General features: G+C 61.9%; 1 protein-coding gene and 2 long non-coding RNA genes across 4 annotated transcripts; all 3 read right to left on the bottom strand.

Moving 5' to 3' along the window:
- Nucleotides 1–386: 386 nt before the first annotated feature.
- LOC110482326 (zinc finger and BTB domain-containing protein 12) lies at nt 387–1,549 on the bottom strand. The gene is given in 3 exon segments (XM_021551504.2): nt 387–888; nt 890–1,260; nt 1,262–1,549. Coding segments are annotated over 3 exon segments (1,161 nt in total).
- Nucleotides 1,550–2,094: 545 nt separating this feature from the next.
- LOC144247654 (uncharacterized) lies at nt 2,095–2,656 on the bottom strand. The gene is made up of 2 exons (XR_013341248.1): nt 2,516–2,656; nt 2,095–2,287 (listed from the first exon to the last, which is right to left on the bottom strand). It is a non-coding gene; the product is annotated as an uncharacterized LOC144247654 (long non-coding RNA).
- A 987-nt stretch (nt 2,657–3,643) lies between these two features.
- LOC144247647 (uncharacterized) lies at nt 3,644–4,707 on the bottom strand. 2 transcript variants are annotated; one of them, XR_013341241.1, is made up of 3 exons: nt 4,645–4,707; nt 3,788–4,132; nt 3,644–3,745 (listed from the first exon to the last, which is right to left on the bottom strand). It is a non-coding gene; the product is annotated as an uncharacterized LOC144247647 (long non-coding RNA). The 2 variants fall into 2 exon arrangements; XR_013341240.1 differs by having other exon boundaries at nt 3,644–4,132.
- Nucleotides 4,708–17,207: the final 12,500 nt, after the last annotated feature.

Below are 17,207 nucleotides of genomic sequence, written 5' to 3'. Positions count from 1 at the left end.
ACTTCCTTCCCACCACCCCAGCGGTCACTCCCTCAGTGTCCAGCAGGGATCCAGTGTCCAGTGGTCACTCCCCACCACTCTGGGGTCACTCTGCACCACTTTGGGGTCACTCTGCTCCACTCTGGGGTCACTCTGCTCCACTTTGGGGTCACTTTTCACCACTTTGGGGTCACTCTGCTCCACTTTGGGGGGGTCACTCCCCACCACTTCAGTGGTCACTCCGTGGTCACTCCCACCACCGCAGCGGTCACTCCCTGCACATCCCCCACCCCTCACCGCCCCTCCCCCCACCCCTCCCCCCTTCCTCACCCGGGAGAGGACCCAGCACCCCCCAAACCCCCCCCGCCCCCCGCCCCCCACCCCGCCGGGCCCTCCCCCGCCCCGCGTCACCGCAGCAGCACCCCTCCCTCGGCGCCGCCGGCTTCCAGAACGTTCTGCGCCGTGGTTTTGCCGTGCTGCTCCTTGAGGTGCCGGCGGATGGCCGGCTTGTGGGCGAAGCGCACGTCGCAGTAGGAGCAGCGGTAGGGCCGGGCGCCGCTGTGCAGGTTCAGGTGGTCGTGCAGGGTGGATTTCTGCGTGAAGCTCTTGCCGCAGACGCCGCAGCCGTGCGACTTGACGCCGCGGTGCACGTTCATGTGCCGGTTCAGGTTGCTGCTGTGGTTGAACTGCTTGCCGCAGCGCGGGCACATGAAGACGAAGTGCTGCGCCCGCATGTGAAACACCAGCTTCTCCACGCCCTGGAAGCTCTCCCCGCACTTCCCGCACCGCGACGCCGCCGCCGGCGCCGCCGGTGCCGCCGGTGCCGCCGCGGAGGCCGCGGCGCTCGCCGAGGCGCCGGCGTGCCCGCCCGGCGGTTCCTCGGCGCCGCCCGCGCCGCCCGCGGCCGCCGCCGCCGGGGAAGATGACCAAACCTTCCCCCTCGGCGTCCTCGGCCAGGCTGTAACACGCCTTGACCACGCCGAGCCGCGCCGCGCCGCCGTCCGCCGCCGCCGCCGCGCCGCTCTGCGCCGCCTCGCCGCCCGTCACCGCCGGCCACCTGCGCCCGCGGCGCCGCGTGGCCGGCTCCACCTTGACGATGCAGACGTCGCCCGCCGCGTCCTCCTCGTCCTCCTCGTCCTCGTCCTCCTCGGGCTTGGGCGGCGGCGCGGGCGCGGCGGGCGCGGGCTGGATGAAGCGCGCCAGCGCGCCGCGGCAGCGCTCCACCACGTGCTCCATCTGCAGGTAGCTGGCGGCCGTCAGGTAGTTGACGAGGTCGCGGGCCGGCAAACTCCAGCGCGCCCGTGTAGCAGGAGAGCAGCAGGTCGGCCAGCACGCGGGCGCTGTGGGCCAGCGAGACGCGCAGCTCGGCCGCCGGGTTCAGCAGGAACTGGTCGCGCAGGAAGGGCGAGCAGGCGGCCAGGATGACGCGGTGGCCGCGGAAGCGCAGGCTGCGCGCCACGATGGTGACGTCACAGAAGCGCTCCTCCGCCCGCAGCCGCGTCATCGAGCGCAGCGCCGCCGCCTCGTGGCCCGGCAGCTGGAAACGGAGCACCTCGGCGCACGACGACATGGCGCCGGCGGGGCTGGGGGGCTGGCGGGACTGGGAGGGACTGGGAGTGGACTGGGGGGACTGGGGGGGACTGGGGGGGAAGTTATGGGCACTGGGAGGTACTGGGAGAGACTGAGAGTGAACTGGGAGTGACTGGGAGCCAAGTTATGGGGACTGGGACGGACTGGGAGGGACTGGGAGAGACTGGGAGGGACTGGGAGCCAAGTTATGGGGACTGGGAGGGACTGGGAGAGGAATTATGGGCACTGGGAACGACTGGGAGCGACTGGGATGGACTGGGAGGGAACTGCCAAGGGACTGGGAGTAACTGGGAGGGACTGGGACAGACTGGGAGGGACTGGGAGCACTGGGGGGGGGGGGGTCAGTGGGGGTCACTGGGAGTTACTGGGAGCACTGGGGGGGTCACTGGGAGTTACTGGGAGCACTGGGGGGGGGGTCAGTGGGAGTTACTGGGAGTTACTGGGAGCACTGGGGGGGTCACTGGAGGTCACTGGGAGCACTGGGGGGGTCACTGGGGGTCACTGGGAGCACTGGGGGGGTCACTGGGGGGGTCACTGGGAGTTACTGGGAGCACTGGGGGGGTCACTGGGAGTTACTGGGAGTTACTGGGAGCACTGGGGGAGTTACTGGGGTCACTGGGAGTTACTGGGAGCACTGGGGGGGTCACTGGGAGTTACTGGGAGTTACTGGGAGCACTGGGGGGGGGTGGGGCAGGCTCCGGGAGTCACGTGGCTGCACCTGCGGACGGACGGAGGGGGGGGAGGGGAGTGAGGGAGCGGGTGGGGGAGGGGGCGGGGGGGGGGAGCGCGCGCCAAGGCCGCGCCGTGACGTCACCGCGCCCCCCCCTTGAACCAAACCCCCCCCCCCCCACACACACACACACACACAACCCCTCCCCCCCCACCGCCTCCCTCTCCCCTCCCCCACCTCCCCCTCCCCCGGGGCCGTGCCCATCCCCCCCGGTACCGGCTGAGCGGCGGGCCCGGGCAGCGAGCGGCGGCGGCGGCGGCGCGGGGCATTGTGGATGCAGGCGGACCCCCCTTCCCCGCGGGGCCGCGGGGCATTGTGGGATACTGGAGGACCCCTCCCCGCCCTCCTTCCCCCTTCCCGCCGCGGGGCATTGTGGGATGCGGGCGGACCGCGTGACGTCACCGGCGCGCGGCGCCGTTGCCATGGGGACGGGGAAGGGCGGGGAAAACGGGGGAGAAAATGGGGGAAAAAATGGGCAAAAAAAAGGGTTAAAATCGGTGCGAAAACGGTCGGGAAACGGTGGAAAGATGGTGAAAAAGAGTGGTGGAAAGATCGGCGGTAAAAGGTCCAAAATGGTCAAAAGTGGTGAAAAAAGGAAGAAAAAATGGTGAAAAAAAAGGTCAGGATGTGGTGAAATACATGGCGAGGAAATGGCCAAGTGGCCCAAAAACTGTGGGGAAAGTGGTGGAATAAACGGTCAGAAAATGGTAAAAAAAATGGTGGAAGAAATGGGCAGAAAATTGGTCCAAAAGTGGCCAGGAAATGGTGAAAAATGGTGAAAAAACTGCCCAAAAATCGGTCCAAAATGGTCGGAAAATAGAGAGAAATTCTTCCCAAATTTGCACGAAATTTGTCCCAAAATCACTGAATTCCACCCGAAAAGTCAGCTGCAGTTTGTCTGAAAGAGTGGACGCAATTCGTCCAAAAAGTCCAAAATCCGCCCAAAAATCTTCAGAAATTCTCCCAGAAAAATGGGCAAACCCCAAAATCAGCCCCGGGAGCCACGAGGGAGGGGGGGTGGCACCTCTGGGGGCACCTGGGGACACCTGGGGACACCTGGGGGCACTTTGGGGACACCTGGGGACATCTGGGGTGTCAGGGACAGCGGTGGCACCTCTGGGGGACACCTGGGCACACCTTGGGGACACTTTAGGGACATCCTGGCACACCTTGGAGACACTTTAGGGGTACCTGGGCACACCTGGGGGCACCTTGGGGACACCTGGGGCACCTTGGGGACAGTTTAGGGGTACCTGGGCACACCTGGGAAACACCTGGAGCACCTGGGCAGACTTTGGGCACACCTGGGACACTTTAGGGGCACCTGGGGGCACCTGGAGACAATTGGTGACGCTCCTTGGGGACTTTATTGCTCTCAGGGGTGTCAGGGACAGCGGTGCCATCGCTGGGACACACCTGGGCACACCTGGGCACACCTGGGCACACCTGGGGTACCCCTGGGCACCCCTGGGGTACCCCTGGGCACACCTGGGGCACACCTGGGGCACACCTGGGCACCCCTGGGCACACCTGGGGCACACCCAGGGGTGTCCGGGCTGTCACCCCGTCCCCCCCGTCCCCCTGTCCCCTGCGTTCCGGGGGGCGGGGCGGTGTCCTTGTCGCCTCCTTTGTCGCGACTGTCGCCTCCTCCTTTGTCGCCTCCTCCGTCTCCTCCTCCATCTCCTCCTCCGTCTCCTCCTCCATCTCCTCCTCCATCTCCTCCTCTGTCGCCGCTGTCGCCGCTGTCGCGACGGTCGCGGCCCGGCCACTCGGGCAGCGGCGGCCACGGCGCCAGCGGGAGCCCCGGGGCGGGGGAGGGGCGCTCGGCCATGGCTGGGGGGGGAGGGGACAGAGGGGAGCGCCGGTTCAGCCCAGTTCAGCCCAGTTCATTCCCAGTTCAGCCCAGTTCATTCCCAGTGCCTCCCAGTCCATTCCAAATTCATCCCAGTTCATTCCCAGTTCCTCCCAGTTCAGCCCAGTGCCTCCCAGTTCATTCCCAGTTCATTCCCAGTTCATTCCCAGTTCAGCCAAGTTCAGCCCAGGCCCTCCCAGTTCGGTCCCAGTTCAGCCCAGTGCCTCCCAGTTCATCCCAGTGCCTCCCAGTTCATCCCAGTGCCTCCCAGTTCATTCCTAGTCCATTCCAAATTCATCCCAGTTCATTCCCAGTTCCTCCCAGTTCATTCCAAATTCATCCCAGTTCATTCCCAGTTCAGCCCAGGCCCTCCCAGTTCACCCCAGCCCCACCCAGTTCATTCCCAGTTCCCCCCAGTTTGCTCCCAGTTCACACCAGCCCCACCCAGTTCATTCCCAGTTTCCCCCAGTTTGCTCCCAGTCCCTCCCAGTACCTGGCAGCGCTGCCTGGTCCCTCCTCTTCACACTGGGATCAAACTGGGATCAAACTGGGAGCAAACTGGGAGCACTGGGAGGGCTCTTAAAGGCTCCCGGAGGGGCGGGGGAGGGGCTGTGACTCAGTTCCCGGCATTCCCTGCGGGGGGGGGGGGGGGGAAGGTTTTGGGGACACCCCCCCAAAATTTGGGACATTCCAGGTGTTCAAAAAAAACCCAAAAATTTGGGACAGTCCAGGTGATTCCCCCCCCCCCCCCCCAAAATTTCGGACAATCCAGGTGAGCACCCCCCAAAAAAATCTGGGAATTCCAGGTGTGACCCCCAAATTCCAGCGGTTCCAGGTGTGCCCCTCCCCCACCCCGGGCGTGTCCCCCCAAATTTGTGGTTGGAACCGGCCGTACTGGGAGCACTGGGAGCACTGGTTTGGGGGAGGGGCCGTACTGGGAGCACTGGTTTGGGGGGGAGGGGCCGTACTGGGAGCACTGGTTTGGGGGGAGGGGATGCCTGGAGTGGGGGAGGGGCAGGGACGGGACTGAGAGTGGCCCCAGTGCTCCCAGTGCTCCCAGTACCCCATTCCCAGTATCTCCCCAGTATCTCCAGTCCCCCATTCCCAGTATCTCCAGTCCCCCATTCCCAGTATCCCCAGTGCTCCCAGTGCCTCCATTCCCAGTATCCCCAGTCCCCCATCCCAGTATCCCCAGTGCTCCCAGTATCCCCATCCCAGTGCTCCCAGTGCCCCCATTCCCAGTGTTCCCAGTATCCCCAGTCCCCCATTCCCAGTATCCCCAGTGCTCCCAGTGCCCCCAGTCCCACACCACAGCGACGGGGCTGGGCCCAATCCAAGCCTTTATTTGGGATCCTTCGGGATCCACCCAGACCCCTCCCCCCCATTTCCGGCCCCCCCTCCCCCATCCCCGCTCCCGATCCCGGCTCCGACCCTTCGGGATCTTCGGGGATCCGCTCGGAACATTCCGGATCCCCCAGGACCCCTCCCCCCATCCCCCCCCTACTTCCGGCACCCCCCGCAGCCGTTCCCGCCCCCGGCCTCGTCCTCGGCCCCGGATCCCGGCCCGGATCCCTGGGTGGATCCCGGACCGGATCCTGAACTGTATCCCTGGCTGTAACCCTGACTGGATCCCTGGGCAGATCCCAGGGCGGATCCCTGGGCGGATCCTGGGCGGGATCCCTGGGCAGATTCCAGGGCAGATCCCTGCCTGGATCCCTGACCGGATCCTTGGCTGTATCCGTGACCAGATCCCAAACCATACCCCTGACCGGATCCCTGACCGGATCCCAGCCCGTACCCCTGGCCCGATCCCTGACCGGATCCCGGCCCGCGGCGGATCGGGATGTGCCCCCCGATGCGGGCGGGGTCCCGCAGCCCCGGCACGAAGGGGATCCCGGGGTTCTTGTAGCCGGGACGCTGCCGGGATCCCCCGAAGGATCCCCCGAAGGAGCCCGGGCCCCCCTCGGAGGATCCCCAATCCCCTCCCGAGGATCCCGATCCTCCCCCGTAGGATCCCGGCCTGCCCTGTGATCCCGATCCCCCATAGGATCCCGAGGATCCCCCATAAGATCCCATTCCCCCATAGGATCCCGGACCACCCCCGTAGGATCCCGGTCTTCCCTGTGATCCCGATCCTCCCCCGTAGGATCCCGGCCTGCCCTGTGATCCTGATCCTCCATAAGATCCCGAGGATCCCCCATAGGATCCCATTCCTCCAGAGGATCCCGATCCTCCTCCGTAGGATCCCGGCCTGCCGTGGGATCCCGAGGAACCCCCGTAAGATCCCGATCCTCCCCCATAGGATCCCGAGGATCCCCCATAGGATCCTGGACCACCCCCATAGGATCCTGGTCTGCCCTGGGATCCTGATCCCCCGTAGGATCCCGGGCCACCCCCGTAAGATCCCGGTCTACCCTGGGATCCCGAGGATCCCCCATAGGATCCCATTCCCCCATAGGATCCTGGTCTGCCCTGGGATCCTGATCCCCCATAGGATCCTGAGGATCCCCCATAGGATCCCGGTCTACCCTGGGATCCCGAGGATCCCCCATAGGATCCCATTCCTCCGTAGGATCCCGGTCTGCCCTGGGATCCCGAGGATCCCCCATAGGATCCCGATCCTCCCCCGTAGGACACCACATCATCCCCGTAGGATCCCGAATATCCCCCGTAGGAGCCGGATCCACTTCCCCCCTGGGATCCGGGTCTGCCCGATCCCGATCCGGGTCTTCCTGATCCAGATCCGGATCCAGATCCGGGCCTTCCGGATCCAGATCCGTAGGACCCTGAGCTGGATCCCCCGTAGGATCCCGAGGATCCCCCATAGGATCCTGGACCACCCCCGTAGGATCCCGGTCTGCCCTGGGACCCTGATCCTCCATAAGATCCTGAGGATCCCCCATAGGATCCCATTCCTCCAGAGGATCCCGGTCTGCCCTGGGATCCCGATCCTCCATAAGATCCTGAGGATCCTCCATAGGATCCCATTCCTCCAGAGGATCCTGATCCTCCCCCGTAGGATCCCGGTCTACCCTGGGATCCCGAGGATCCCCCATAGGATCCTGATCCCCCATAGGATCCCGAGGATCCCCCATAGGATCCCGGTCTGCCCTGGGATCCCGAGGAACCCCCGTAGGAACCGGATCCACTTCCCCCCTGGGATCCGGGTCTGCCTGATCCGGATCCAGATCCAGATCCGGGTTTTCCTGATCCGGATCCGTAGGACCCTGAGCTGGATCCCCCGTAGGATCCCGAACTTCCAGACGATCCCGATCCGTACGATCCCGAATTTCCCCCGTAGGATCCCGAACTTCCAGAGGATCCCGAATTTCCCCCGTAGGATCCCGATCCAGCCCCGTAGGATCCCGAGTTCCCGTAAGATCCCGAATTTCCCGATCCGTAGGATCCCGAATTCCCCGAGGGTGTGGATCCGGATGCGGCGGATCCCGGGCGCCCCCCGGGCAGCGGGCGGAGGATCCCGGGGAGGATCCCGGGGATCCCAGCTGGGGGCTGAGCAGTCCCAGCGGGTCCTTGCAGGGATCCACCCCGGCCGTCAGCGGCGCCAGCGATCCCGATCCCGGTGATCCCGGTGATCCCGGTGATCCCAGTGATCCCGATCCCGGGTCAGAGCCGGAGCCGGGCCGGGCGCAGAGCCCGGAGGCGCCTGCAGGGGAGGGGAGGGTCAGAGGGATCCAGTACGGACCAGTACGGACCAGTTTGGGCCAGTATGGACCAGTATGGACCAGTTTGGGCCAGTTGCCATCCCAGTCTGTCCCACATTCTGTATCAGTCGTTCCCAGTTCAGCCCAGTCCCATCCCAGTTCTCATCCCAGTTCCATCCCAGTGCCCCCCAACCCCTCCCAGTCCATCCCAGTCTCATCCCAATCCATCCCAGTCCATTCCCAGTCCATCCCAGTCCATTCCCAGTCCATTCCCAGTCACCACAGCCCCTCCCAGATTCCATATCCATCATTCCCAGTCCCCTCCCAGTCCCTCCCAGTTCATCCCAGTCCCTCCCAAATTCCCTATCGCTCCATCTCTGTCCCTCCCAGTCCATCCCAGTTCCTCCCAGTTCCTGTCCCAGTTTCCCTCCCTGACTTTATTCCCAGTCACCGTTTCCCAGTTCCATCCCAGTTCCATCCCAGTCCATCCCAGTCCATTCCCAGTTCCATCCCAGTTCCATCCCAGTTCCATCCCAGTCCATCCCAGTCCATCCCAGTCCGTCCCAGTTTGTCCCAGTCCATCCCAGTCCATCCCAGTCCATTCCCAGTTCCATCCCAGTTCCATCCCAGTTCCATCCCAGTCCATCCCAGTTTGTCCCAGTCCATCCCAGTCCATCCCAGTTCATTCCCAGTTCATTCCCAGTCCATCCCAGTTCATCCCAGTTCCATCCCAGTCCATCCCAGTTTGTCCCAGTCCATCCCAGTATATCCCAGTCCATTCCCAGTGCCTCCCAGTGCCTCCCAGTTCTCCCAGTCTCACCCAGCAGCAGCAGCAGCAGCACCGGGGGCCGGTGGGGCCCGGGCGGAGCCATCGGGGCCAGGTGGGGCCAGGTGAGACCAGGAGGGGACAGGTGAGACCAGGAGGGGACACCTTAAATAGCCCAGGTGAGGGGGCGTGGCCCAGGTGAGCCCCGCCCACCCCCCAAATCCTCTGAGTCACTGGGATTGACCCGCTTGGGGTGGGGGGACACACCTGGGACACACCTGGGGGGAGGGGACACACCTGGGACACACCTGGGGACACCTGGGGGGGTGGGGGACACACCTGGGGGAAATTGGGATACACCTGCAGGGGATGGGGACACCTGGGGGACACCTGGGGGGTGAGGACACACCTGGATCACACCTGGAGAGGATTGAGATACTTGGATCACACCTGGGTCACACCTGGGCACATCTGGAGCACACCTGGTTCTCCCCCAGCTGAGAGGGGTCAGTGCTCACCTGGCCGGGATCAGGGTCAGATTTTGGGCTCACCTGCCCAGGTCTGGGGTCAGGATTTGAGGTCACCTGGCCAGGATCGGGGTCAGATTTTGGGCTCACCTGGCCAGGTGTGAGCTCAGGGCTCATCTGGACAGGTGTGAGCTCACCTGGCCAGGATTTGGGTCAGGATTTTGGGTTCACCTGCCCAGGTGTGAGCTCAGGATTTTGGGCTCACCTGCCCAGGTGTGGGGTCAGATTTTGGGCTCACCTGGCCAGGTGTGGGGTCAGATTTTGGGCTCCCCTGGCCAGGTGTGGGGTCAGATTTTGGGCTCACCTGCCCAGGTGTGGGGTCAGATTTTGGGCTCACCTGGCCAGGTGTGGGGTCAGATTTTGGGCTCACCTGGCCAGGTGTGGGGTCAGATTTTGGGCTCCCCTGGCCAGGTGTGGGGTCAGGTTTTGGGCTCACCTGGCTGGGATTGGGGTCAGATTTTGGGCTCACCTGGCCAGGTGTGGGGTCAGGTTTTGGGCTCACCTGGCCAGGTGTGAGCTCACCTGGCCGGGATCGGGGTCAGGTTTTGGGCGCGGCCGACGCCGCCGTGACCCCGACCCCCACCCCGGGCGTGGCCCCAGGTGAGCTCAGGGGGGGTGGGGGAGGGGAGACGCGGCCACCGCCCCTCCCCCACCCCAGAGCGCATCCCGGGAATCCGGGGAGGAGAATTTGGGATCATCTGGGGAGATTTGGGGAAATTTGGGCGGATTTGGGCTTTGGTGGGTCCAAGAAAAGGGAATTCGGGGAAATTTGGGCGAATTCGGGGAGATTTGGTGGATTTGGGGTAAATTTGGGGGGGATTTGGGGGATTTTGGTGGAATTTGGGAGGAATTTGGGGGTATTTGGGATTTGGGGGGGTCCCAGGAAAGGGAATTTGGGGAAACTTTGAGAATTTGGGGGATTTGGGGTCTGGGGAGACCCGGGATGGGAATTTGGGGTGGATTTGGGCAGAATTTGGATAAATTTGGGGTAATTGGTGATTTGGGGGCATCCCCAGAAGGAGAATTCGGGAGGATTCGGGAACATTTGGGAAAAAATTGGGGAAATTTGGCATTTGGAGGGTCCTGGGATGGGAATTTGGGGAAGATTTGGAGGAATTTTGGGGAACCTTTGAGGATTTGGGAGGATTCGGGGTCTGGGGAGTGCCGGGATGGGAATTTGGGGGGATTCGGGCGGGATTTGGGGGAATTCCCGGAGATTTTGAGGAATTTCGGGCGATTTTGGGGCTCCCCCTCCCCCCACAAGACCCCGAGGCCCCTCCCCCTCCCCTAAGCCCCTCCCCCTTCCCCCAGAGCCCCGCCCCCATTTCCGCACACAAAGCGGATCCCCTCCCCTCCCCCCCCCCCCCAAAATTTCGGGGCTTCCCTCCCCGCCCCTCCCCCACCCCCAAAATCCCCCGAATTCCCCCCAAAACCTCCCCCCGCCCCTCCCCCACCCCCCAATTTCATTTTTTCTTTTCAATTTAACCCTCCCCCCCCCCAAATTTCCCCTCCCTCCCCCCCCAAATTTTAAGCTCGGGGTGCGGGGGGGCCCCTCCCCCACTTCCCCCGCCCCTCCCCCCCAGGAAAAGCCGCTTTTCCTCCCCCCGCCCCTCCCCCCCCCTCCCCCCCCCCCCGCTTCCTCCGGGTCCCTCCCGCGCTCCAGCCCCGGGTGAGTATTTGGGGGACCCCTCCCCAAAATCTGGGGAGGGTCCCGGGGATGGGGGGGGTGGGGGAGGGGCGGGACGCTGCGATTTCCCCTCCCCCACCCCCCCTTTTTAAAATTATTTTAAATTTTTAAACAATTTTTTCCCCTCCCCCCACTCCGGAGCTTCCCCTCCCCCACCCGCCACACCCCGCGCGCTCCGCGACCCCTCCCCAAATTTGGGGGGGCTCTCAAAGACCCCTCCCCCCCCCCCCCGTCACGGATTTTTGGGGATTTCCCGCGGGTTTGGTTCTTGTTTTTGGGGGTTTTTTTTGGCTTTTTGGGCGTTTCCCGCGCGGATTTTTTGGGATTTCCCGCGCGGGTTTTTTTGGGATCCTCCCCCACCGCCTCGACCCCCACTCGGATGTTTGGGATCATCTGGGACCCCCCCCCCTAAAAAAAAAATTCCTGGGAGCCCCGCCCCGGATTTTTGGGATGCGGGATTTCCTGGGATTCCCCCAAAATTCCCGGATTTCCTCCCAAAATTCAACCCCAAAATCCCGGAATTCCCCCGGATTTACGGATCTCCCCCCAAAATTTCTGAAATTCCTCCCGAAATTCCTGGGATTCTTCAGAAATCTTGGAATTCCCCCCAAAATGCCCTGAAAATTTCCATATTTCTTCTCAAAATTCCCGGAATCCCACCCAAAATTCCCCAAAATTTCCATATTTCACCCCAAAATTGCTGGAATTCTGGAGATTTTGGGGATTTTGAGGGTTTTGGGGGCCCCGCCCCAATGGAAGGGTGACGATGACGAGGGACGACGTCCCCAAATGTCCCGAAATGTCCCCAAATATCCCAAATATCCCAAACGTCCCCAATGTCCCCAAATGGCCTCAGCGTCCCCAACATCCGCAATGTCCCAAAGATCCGAAATGCGCCCAAACGTCCCCAAATCCCCTCGATGTCCCAAATGTCCCAAATGTCCCCAAACGTCCCCAAACCCCCTCAATGTCCCCAATCCCCCAAATGTCCCAAATGTCCCCAAACGTCCCCAAATCCCCTCGATGTCCCCAATGCCCCCAACGTCCCAAATCCCCGAAATCTGCTGAAACGCCCCCGATGTCCCCAAATCCCCTCGATGTCCCCAACGTCCCTGACCCCCCCCCAATGTCCCCAATCCCCCAAATGTCCCCAATGCCCCCAAATCACCTCGATGTCCCCAATGTCCCAAATATCCAAAATATGCCCAAATGTCCCCAAATCCCCCAACGTCCCCAATGTCCCCAGGATGGCGCAGGTGCCCCCCTGGAACCTGGCGCTGCTGGGTGCCCGATGTCCCCGATGTCCCCAATATCCCCAAATCCCCGCAAATTTCCCAAATTCCCCAAATGTCCCAAATCCCCTCAATGTCCCCAATCCCCCAAATCCTCCAAATTCCCCAAATCCCCCCAATGTCCCCAACGTCCCCAACGTCCCCAGGATGTTGCAGGTGCCCCCCTGGAAGCTGGCGCTGCTGGGTGCCCGATGTCCCCAATGTCCCCAAATCCCCCCAAATTTCCCAAATTCCCCAAATGTCCCAAATCCCCTCAATGTCCCCAATGTCCCCAAATCCCCCCCAAATTTCCCAAATTCCCCAAATGTCCCAAATCCCCCCAATGTCCCCAACGTCCCCAGGATGGCGCAGGTGCCCCCCTGGAAGCTGGCGCTGCTGGAGCGGCGGCGCCGGGAGGACGAGGCGGCGCGGCGCCGGGAGCGGGAGCAGCGCGAGCGCCAGGCCCAGGTGCCCACCTGGAAACGGGAGCTGCTGCAGCGGCGCCGCGCCCGGGCGGGGCCGGGGGGCACGGCTGGCACACCTGGGGGCACACCTGGGGGCACACCTGGGGGCACACCACCTGGGCAGGAGGGTCTGGAGGGGTCCCTGGCGCTGGCGCCCGGGATGGAGAATTGCGGCCGTGCCGAAAATCCCACCCGGGATCCCCAAAATCATCCCCAAAATCCCTCATGGGATCCCCAAAATCATCCCCAAAACCAGACCCGGGATCTCCAAAATCATCCCAAAAATCCCACCTTGGATCCCCAAAATCCTCCCCAAAATCCTTCCTGGGATCCCCAAAATCTGCTCCAAGATGCTGAAAATTCTCCCCAGAATCCCCCCTGGGATCCCCAAAATCCACCCCAGGACCCCCAAAATTCTCCCCAGGAGCCCCAAAATTCCCCAAATCCCCCCTGGGACCCCCAAAATCCCGAAATTCCGGCCCGGGGCCGGGTCAGCCGCCTGCGGAGCCGCTTTGTCCCCGAGCCGGGGGGGGACGAGGGGCATGGGGCGGTCACTCTGGGGTCACCTGGGGGTCAAGGGTCAGCCAAGGACATAGGAACGGTCAAAGGTCATGGAGTGACCGCTGGCCTGGGGACGGAGGAAGGACAGGGGAAGGTCAAAGGTCACGGAGTGACCGCTGGCCTGGGGACAGAGGATGGACAGGGGAAGGTCAAAGGTCACGGAGTGACCGCTGGACTGGGGACAGAGGAGGGACAGGGGAAGGTCAAAGGTCACGGAGTGACCACTGGCCTGGGGACAGAGGAGGGACAGGGGGCGGTCAGGGGGATGCTCAAGAACTGGACGGTGCTGGACGGCCGGGGGGGTCAGGGGTCAGCGGGGACACCGGGGACAATGTCCGGCCACCAGCCCAAGCCCTCGGTGACCCCTCCGATGGCCACGCTGACCACTGCCCCTGTGACGTCACCGCTGTCCCCTCCCCCCTGGCCCTCGGGGTCACCTCCCCAGTGCGGGGGCGGGGCCGCGGGGGCGCCGGTGGGGGGCGCTGTCCCCAAATCCGGGGTCACTGTCCCCAAATCCGGGGTCACTGTCCCCAGTGCTGGGGTCGCTGTCCCCAGTGCTGGGGTCACTGTCCCCAAATCCGGGGTCACTGTCCCCAATGCTGGGGTCACTGCCCCCAAATCCGGGGTCGCTGTCCCCAGCGCCAGCTCTGTCCCCGTGTCCAGTGGTGTCCCCGTGTCCGGTGACACTGTCCAGCTGTCCAGCTCTGTCCCCAAGCCTGGGGTCACTGTCCCCGTGTCCAATGCCACTGTCCAGCTGCCCAGCGCCACCGCCCAGCCGTCCCCCCGCCGTGACCCCCCGTGTCCCCCCGCGTGTCCCCACCCGGCCCTGCAGCGCCGCAGCGGCAACACCATCACCGTGCGGCCGCGCCGCGCCGGCCCCGCCGCCGGCCCTGGTGGCCCTGGTGGCCCTGGTGGCCCTGGTGGCCCGGGAGGTGGCCCTGGTGGCCCCGGGGGCGCGGCCGAGCCCCCCAAGAAGCGCTACCCCACGGCCGAGCAGATCCAGGTGATCGGGGGGTACCTGGTGCTGCCGCGCTCCTGCCTGGCCAAGGGCCAGCCCCGGCGCAAGAAGGTAACGGGGGCGCCGGGGCCACCCCCGGGTGTCACCTGTGTCCCCAAATGGCTCACCTGTGTCCCCAAGTGTCACCTGTGTCCCCTAAGTGTCACCCCTGTGTCCCCTGGTGTCACCTGTGTTCCTAAATGTCACCCCTGTGTCCCCTAAGCGTCACCCCGGTGTCCCCTGGTGTCACCCCTGTGTCCACAAGTGTCACCCCTGTGTCCCCAAATGTCACCCCTGTGTCCCCGGATCCCCAGTTCCCCCCAAATCCCCCAAAGTCCCCAAATCCCCCCAATGTTCCCAAATCCCCCCAATGTTCCCAAATGCCCCAAACTGCCCAAATCCCCCCAAAACCTCCCCAAACCCCCCAAATTCCCCAGATCCCCCTAAAATCTCCAAATCCCCCCAAATCCCCCCAAAAATCCCCCAATTTCCCCAAATCCCCCCAAATCCCCCAGCTGCAGATCTGCTTCAGCGAGCGCGACCTGGAGCGAATCTTCTCCTACCCCTCGGAGGGGGCGGCGCTGGCGGCCTGGGGGGGCCCCCCCGAGGAGCCCCCCCCAGGGACCCCCCCCAGGGACCCCCCGGGACCCCCCCGGGACCCCCCGGACCCCCGGGCGAGGAGGAGGAGGAGGAGGAGGAGGAAGAGGAGCGGGGGCTGCCAGGGGGGCTGAGGGGCCGCGCCCTGCTCGTGGGTGGGTGAGGGGGGATTTGGGGGGGAATTTGGGGATTTTGGGGGGTTTGGGAAGGGATTTGAGGGATTTTGGAGAATTTGGGGGATTTTTGAGGGGATTTAAGGAGGGATTTGGGGTGTTTTGGGGCATTTGGGGGTTTCGGGGAAATTTGGGGGGATTTGGGGTAAATTAGGGGATTTTAAGGAGGTTTTGGGGGGAGATTTGGGAAGATTTGGGGGGAGATTTGGGGGATTTTGGAATGGTTTGGGGGCTTTTGCGGGGATTTGGGAGAATTTGAGGGGATTTGGGGGAAATTTCGGGGTTTTGGGGGGGGTTTGTGGGATTCGGGGGTATTGGGCAGGGATTTGGGGTCAAATTTGGGACATTTGGGGTCCTGGGTTTATTTTGTGTCACTTTTGTGGTGTTCTGGTACATTTTGGGTTAATTTGGGGTACGTTTTGGTAAATTTGGGTCGATTTGGGTCAATTTTGGTCAATTTTAACCCATTTCCCTCCTCCCAGACGAATCCTGCCGTCGGTAACCCCGGCCCAGCCCCCCCGGGACCCCCTGGGACCCCCCCGGAGGGGCCGGACGCTCGGACAGGGCCGGACACACGGACAGAGACCCCCAAACCACCCTTTGGGGGGGCTTCCAGAACGTTCTACCCCCCCTGGCGGGGTCTGGGGGGGTTTTTTTACTCCATTTTGTAGATTTTTAGTACCGGGGGGGTTTAATTATCCCTAACGAGGTTTTTTAGCCTACTTAAGTGGTTTTTTACCTGCGAGGGGCCAATTTTGTCAGTATTGGGCCAAGCGGGGCTGCCCCAGTTCGGACTGGGCCAGGACCGGTTTGGACTGGAGGGGGCGGGGCCAAAGCCGAGGCAGTATTTGGGGTGGGGGGAGGGGCGAAGCTGCTTTGAAGGGGGGGTTGGGGGGATGGGAAGGGGGCGGATTTTGGGGGGGAGGGGGCGAAAATGGCAGGATGGAGCAGGCCGAAGCCTGCGGCCTGGTCTTGTTGTCACGGCAACGAAGCCTGAGGCCTGTGTACTACCAAGGCCTGCTTCGTTCACCACGACAACGAAGCCTGAGGCCTGTGTACTGCTAAGGCCTGTGCCTGTCGCCATGGCAACAGCCTGCGGCCTGCTCCTGTTGCTATGGTAACGAAGCCTGAGGCCTGTGTACTGCTAAGGCCTGTGCCTGTCGCTATGGCAACAGCCTGCGGCCTGCTCCTGTTGCTATGGTAACAAAGCCTGAGGCCTGTGTACTGCTAAGGCCTGTGCCTGTCACCCTGGCAACAGCCTGTGGCCTGCTCCTGTCACCATGGCAACGAAGCCTGGGGCCTACCTACTCCCAAGGCCTGCTCCTGTTGCTATGGGAACGAAGCCTGCGGCCTGTGTGCTCCCGAGGCCTGCTCTGGTTGCTGTGGTAACGACGCCTGTGGCCTGCTCCTGTCACCATGGCAACGAAGCCTGCGGCCTGCCTACTCCCAAGGCCTGCTCCCGTCGCCATGGCAATGCCGCTTGTATCGTGACAGTGACAATAAACGCCGACGTTGACGGTTGTGACCCCGGCTGGTGACCCCGGGGACGAGGGGTGGCCAAGAGGGAAATGGGGAAAAATAAGGAAAATCCACCCAAAAATAGTGAAAAAGGCCAAAAAGGGCTAAAAAGGGTCCCAAAAGGCCTCAAAAAAAGGTAAAAAATGGCCTCAAAAAAGGATAAATGTTCAAAAATGGCCATAAAAAAAGGTCCCAAAAAAGCCTCAAAAAAAGATTACAAAAGGGTCAAGAAGAGCCTCAAAAAAGGGTTTAAAAAGGGTCCAAAAAGGCCTCAAATAAAAATAAAAAAGGGTCCAAAATGTCCCCAAAAAAGGAAAAAAAAGGTAAAAAAAAATCTCAAAAAAAAAGACTAAAAAAAGTGTCCAAAAAAGACCTTAAAAAAATGAGCCTCAAAAATAGAATTTTTTCATTATTAAAGATAAATTTTAGGGGGGAAATGGGTTTTGGGTACAAAAAAAAGGATTTTCTGTGTGAAAAAAATATTTATTGGAAAAAAAGCAAAATTTGGAGAGAAAAAATTGTGTTTCCAAGGAATATCAACGGATTTATTTAAAATTTGGGGTGTTCTGAAAAGGAAAACAAATGGTGTTTATGGCGAGATCTGGGATTTTCTTTCCATGAAAAAGATTTATTTGAGGAGAAAATGTAATATTTTTTTTTGTACCAAGATATTTTTTTAGGAAGTTTTTTTTTTCGGAGGAAAAAAGTTCTGTGGGAAAAAAATTGAAATTTTGAGAAGGAAAGGGAAATTTTTGGCAATTTTGGAAAACTTTAGAGGGGAAAAAAAAAATATTTTAGAGCCCCAAAAAAAGCCCTGATATTGGCAATTTTTA

The sequence above is a fragment of the Lonchura striata genome, chromosome 29 (assembly GCF_046129695.1).
Source record: "Lonchura striata isolate bLonStr1 chromosome 29, bLonStr1.mat, whole genome shotgun sequence".
NCBI classification, from domain to species: domain Eukaryota; kingdom Metazoa; phylum Chordata; class Aves; order Passeriformes; family Estrildidae; genus Lonchura; species Lonchura striata.
This window is presented reverse-complemented; position numbering and strand designations above follow the sequence as displayed.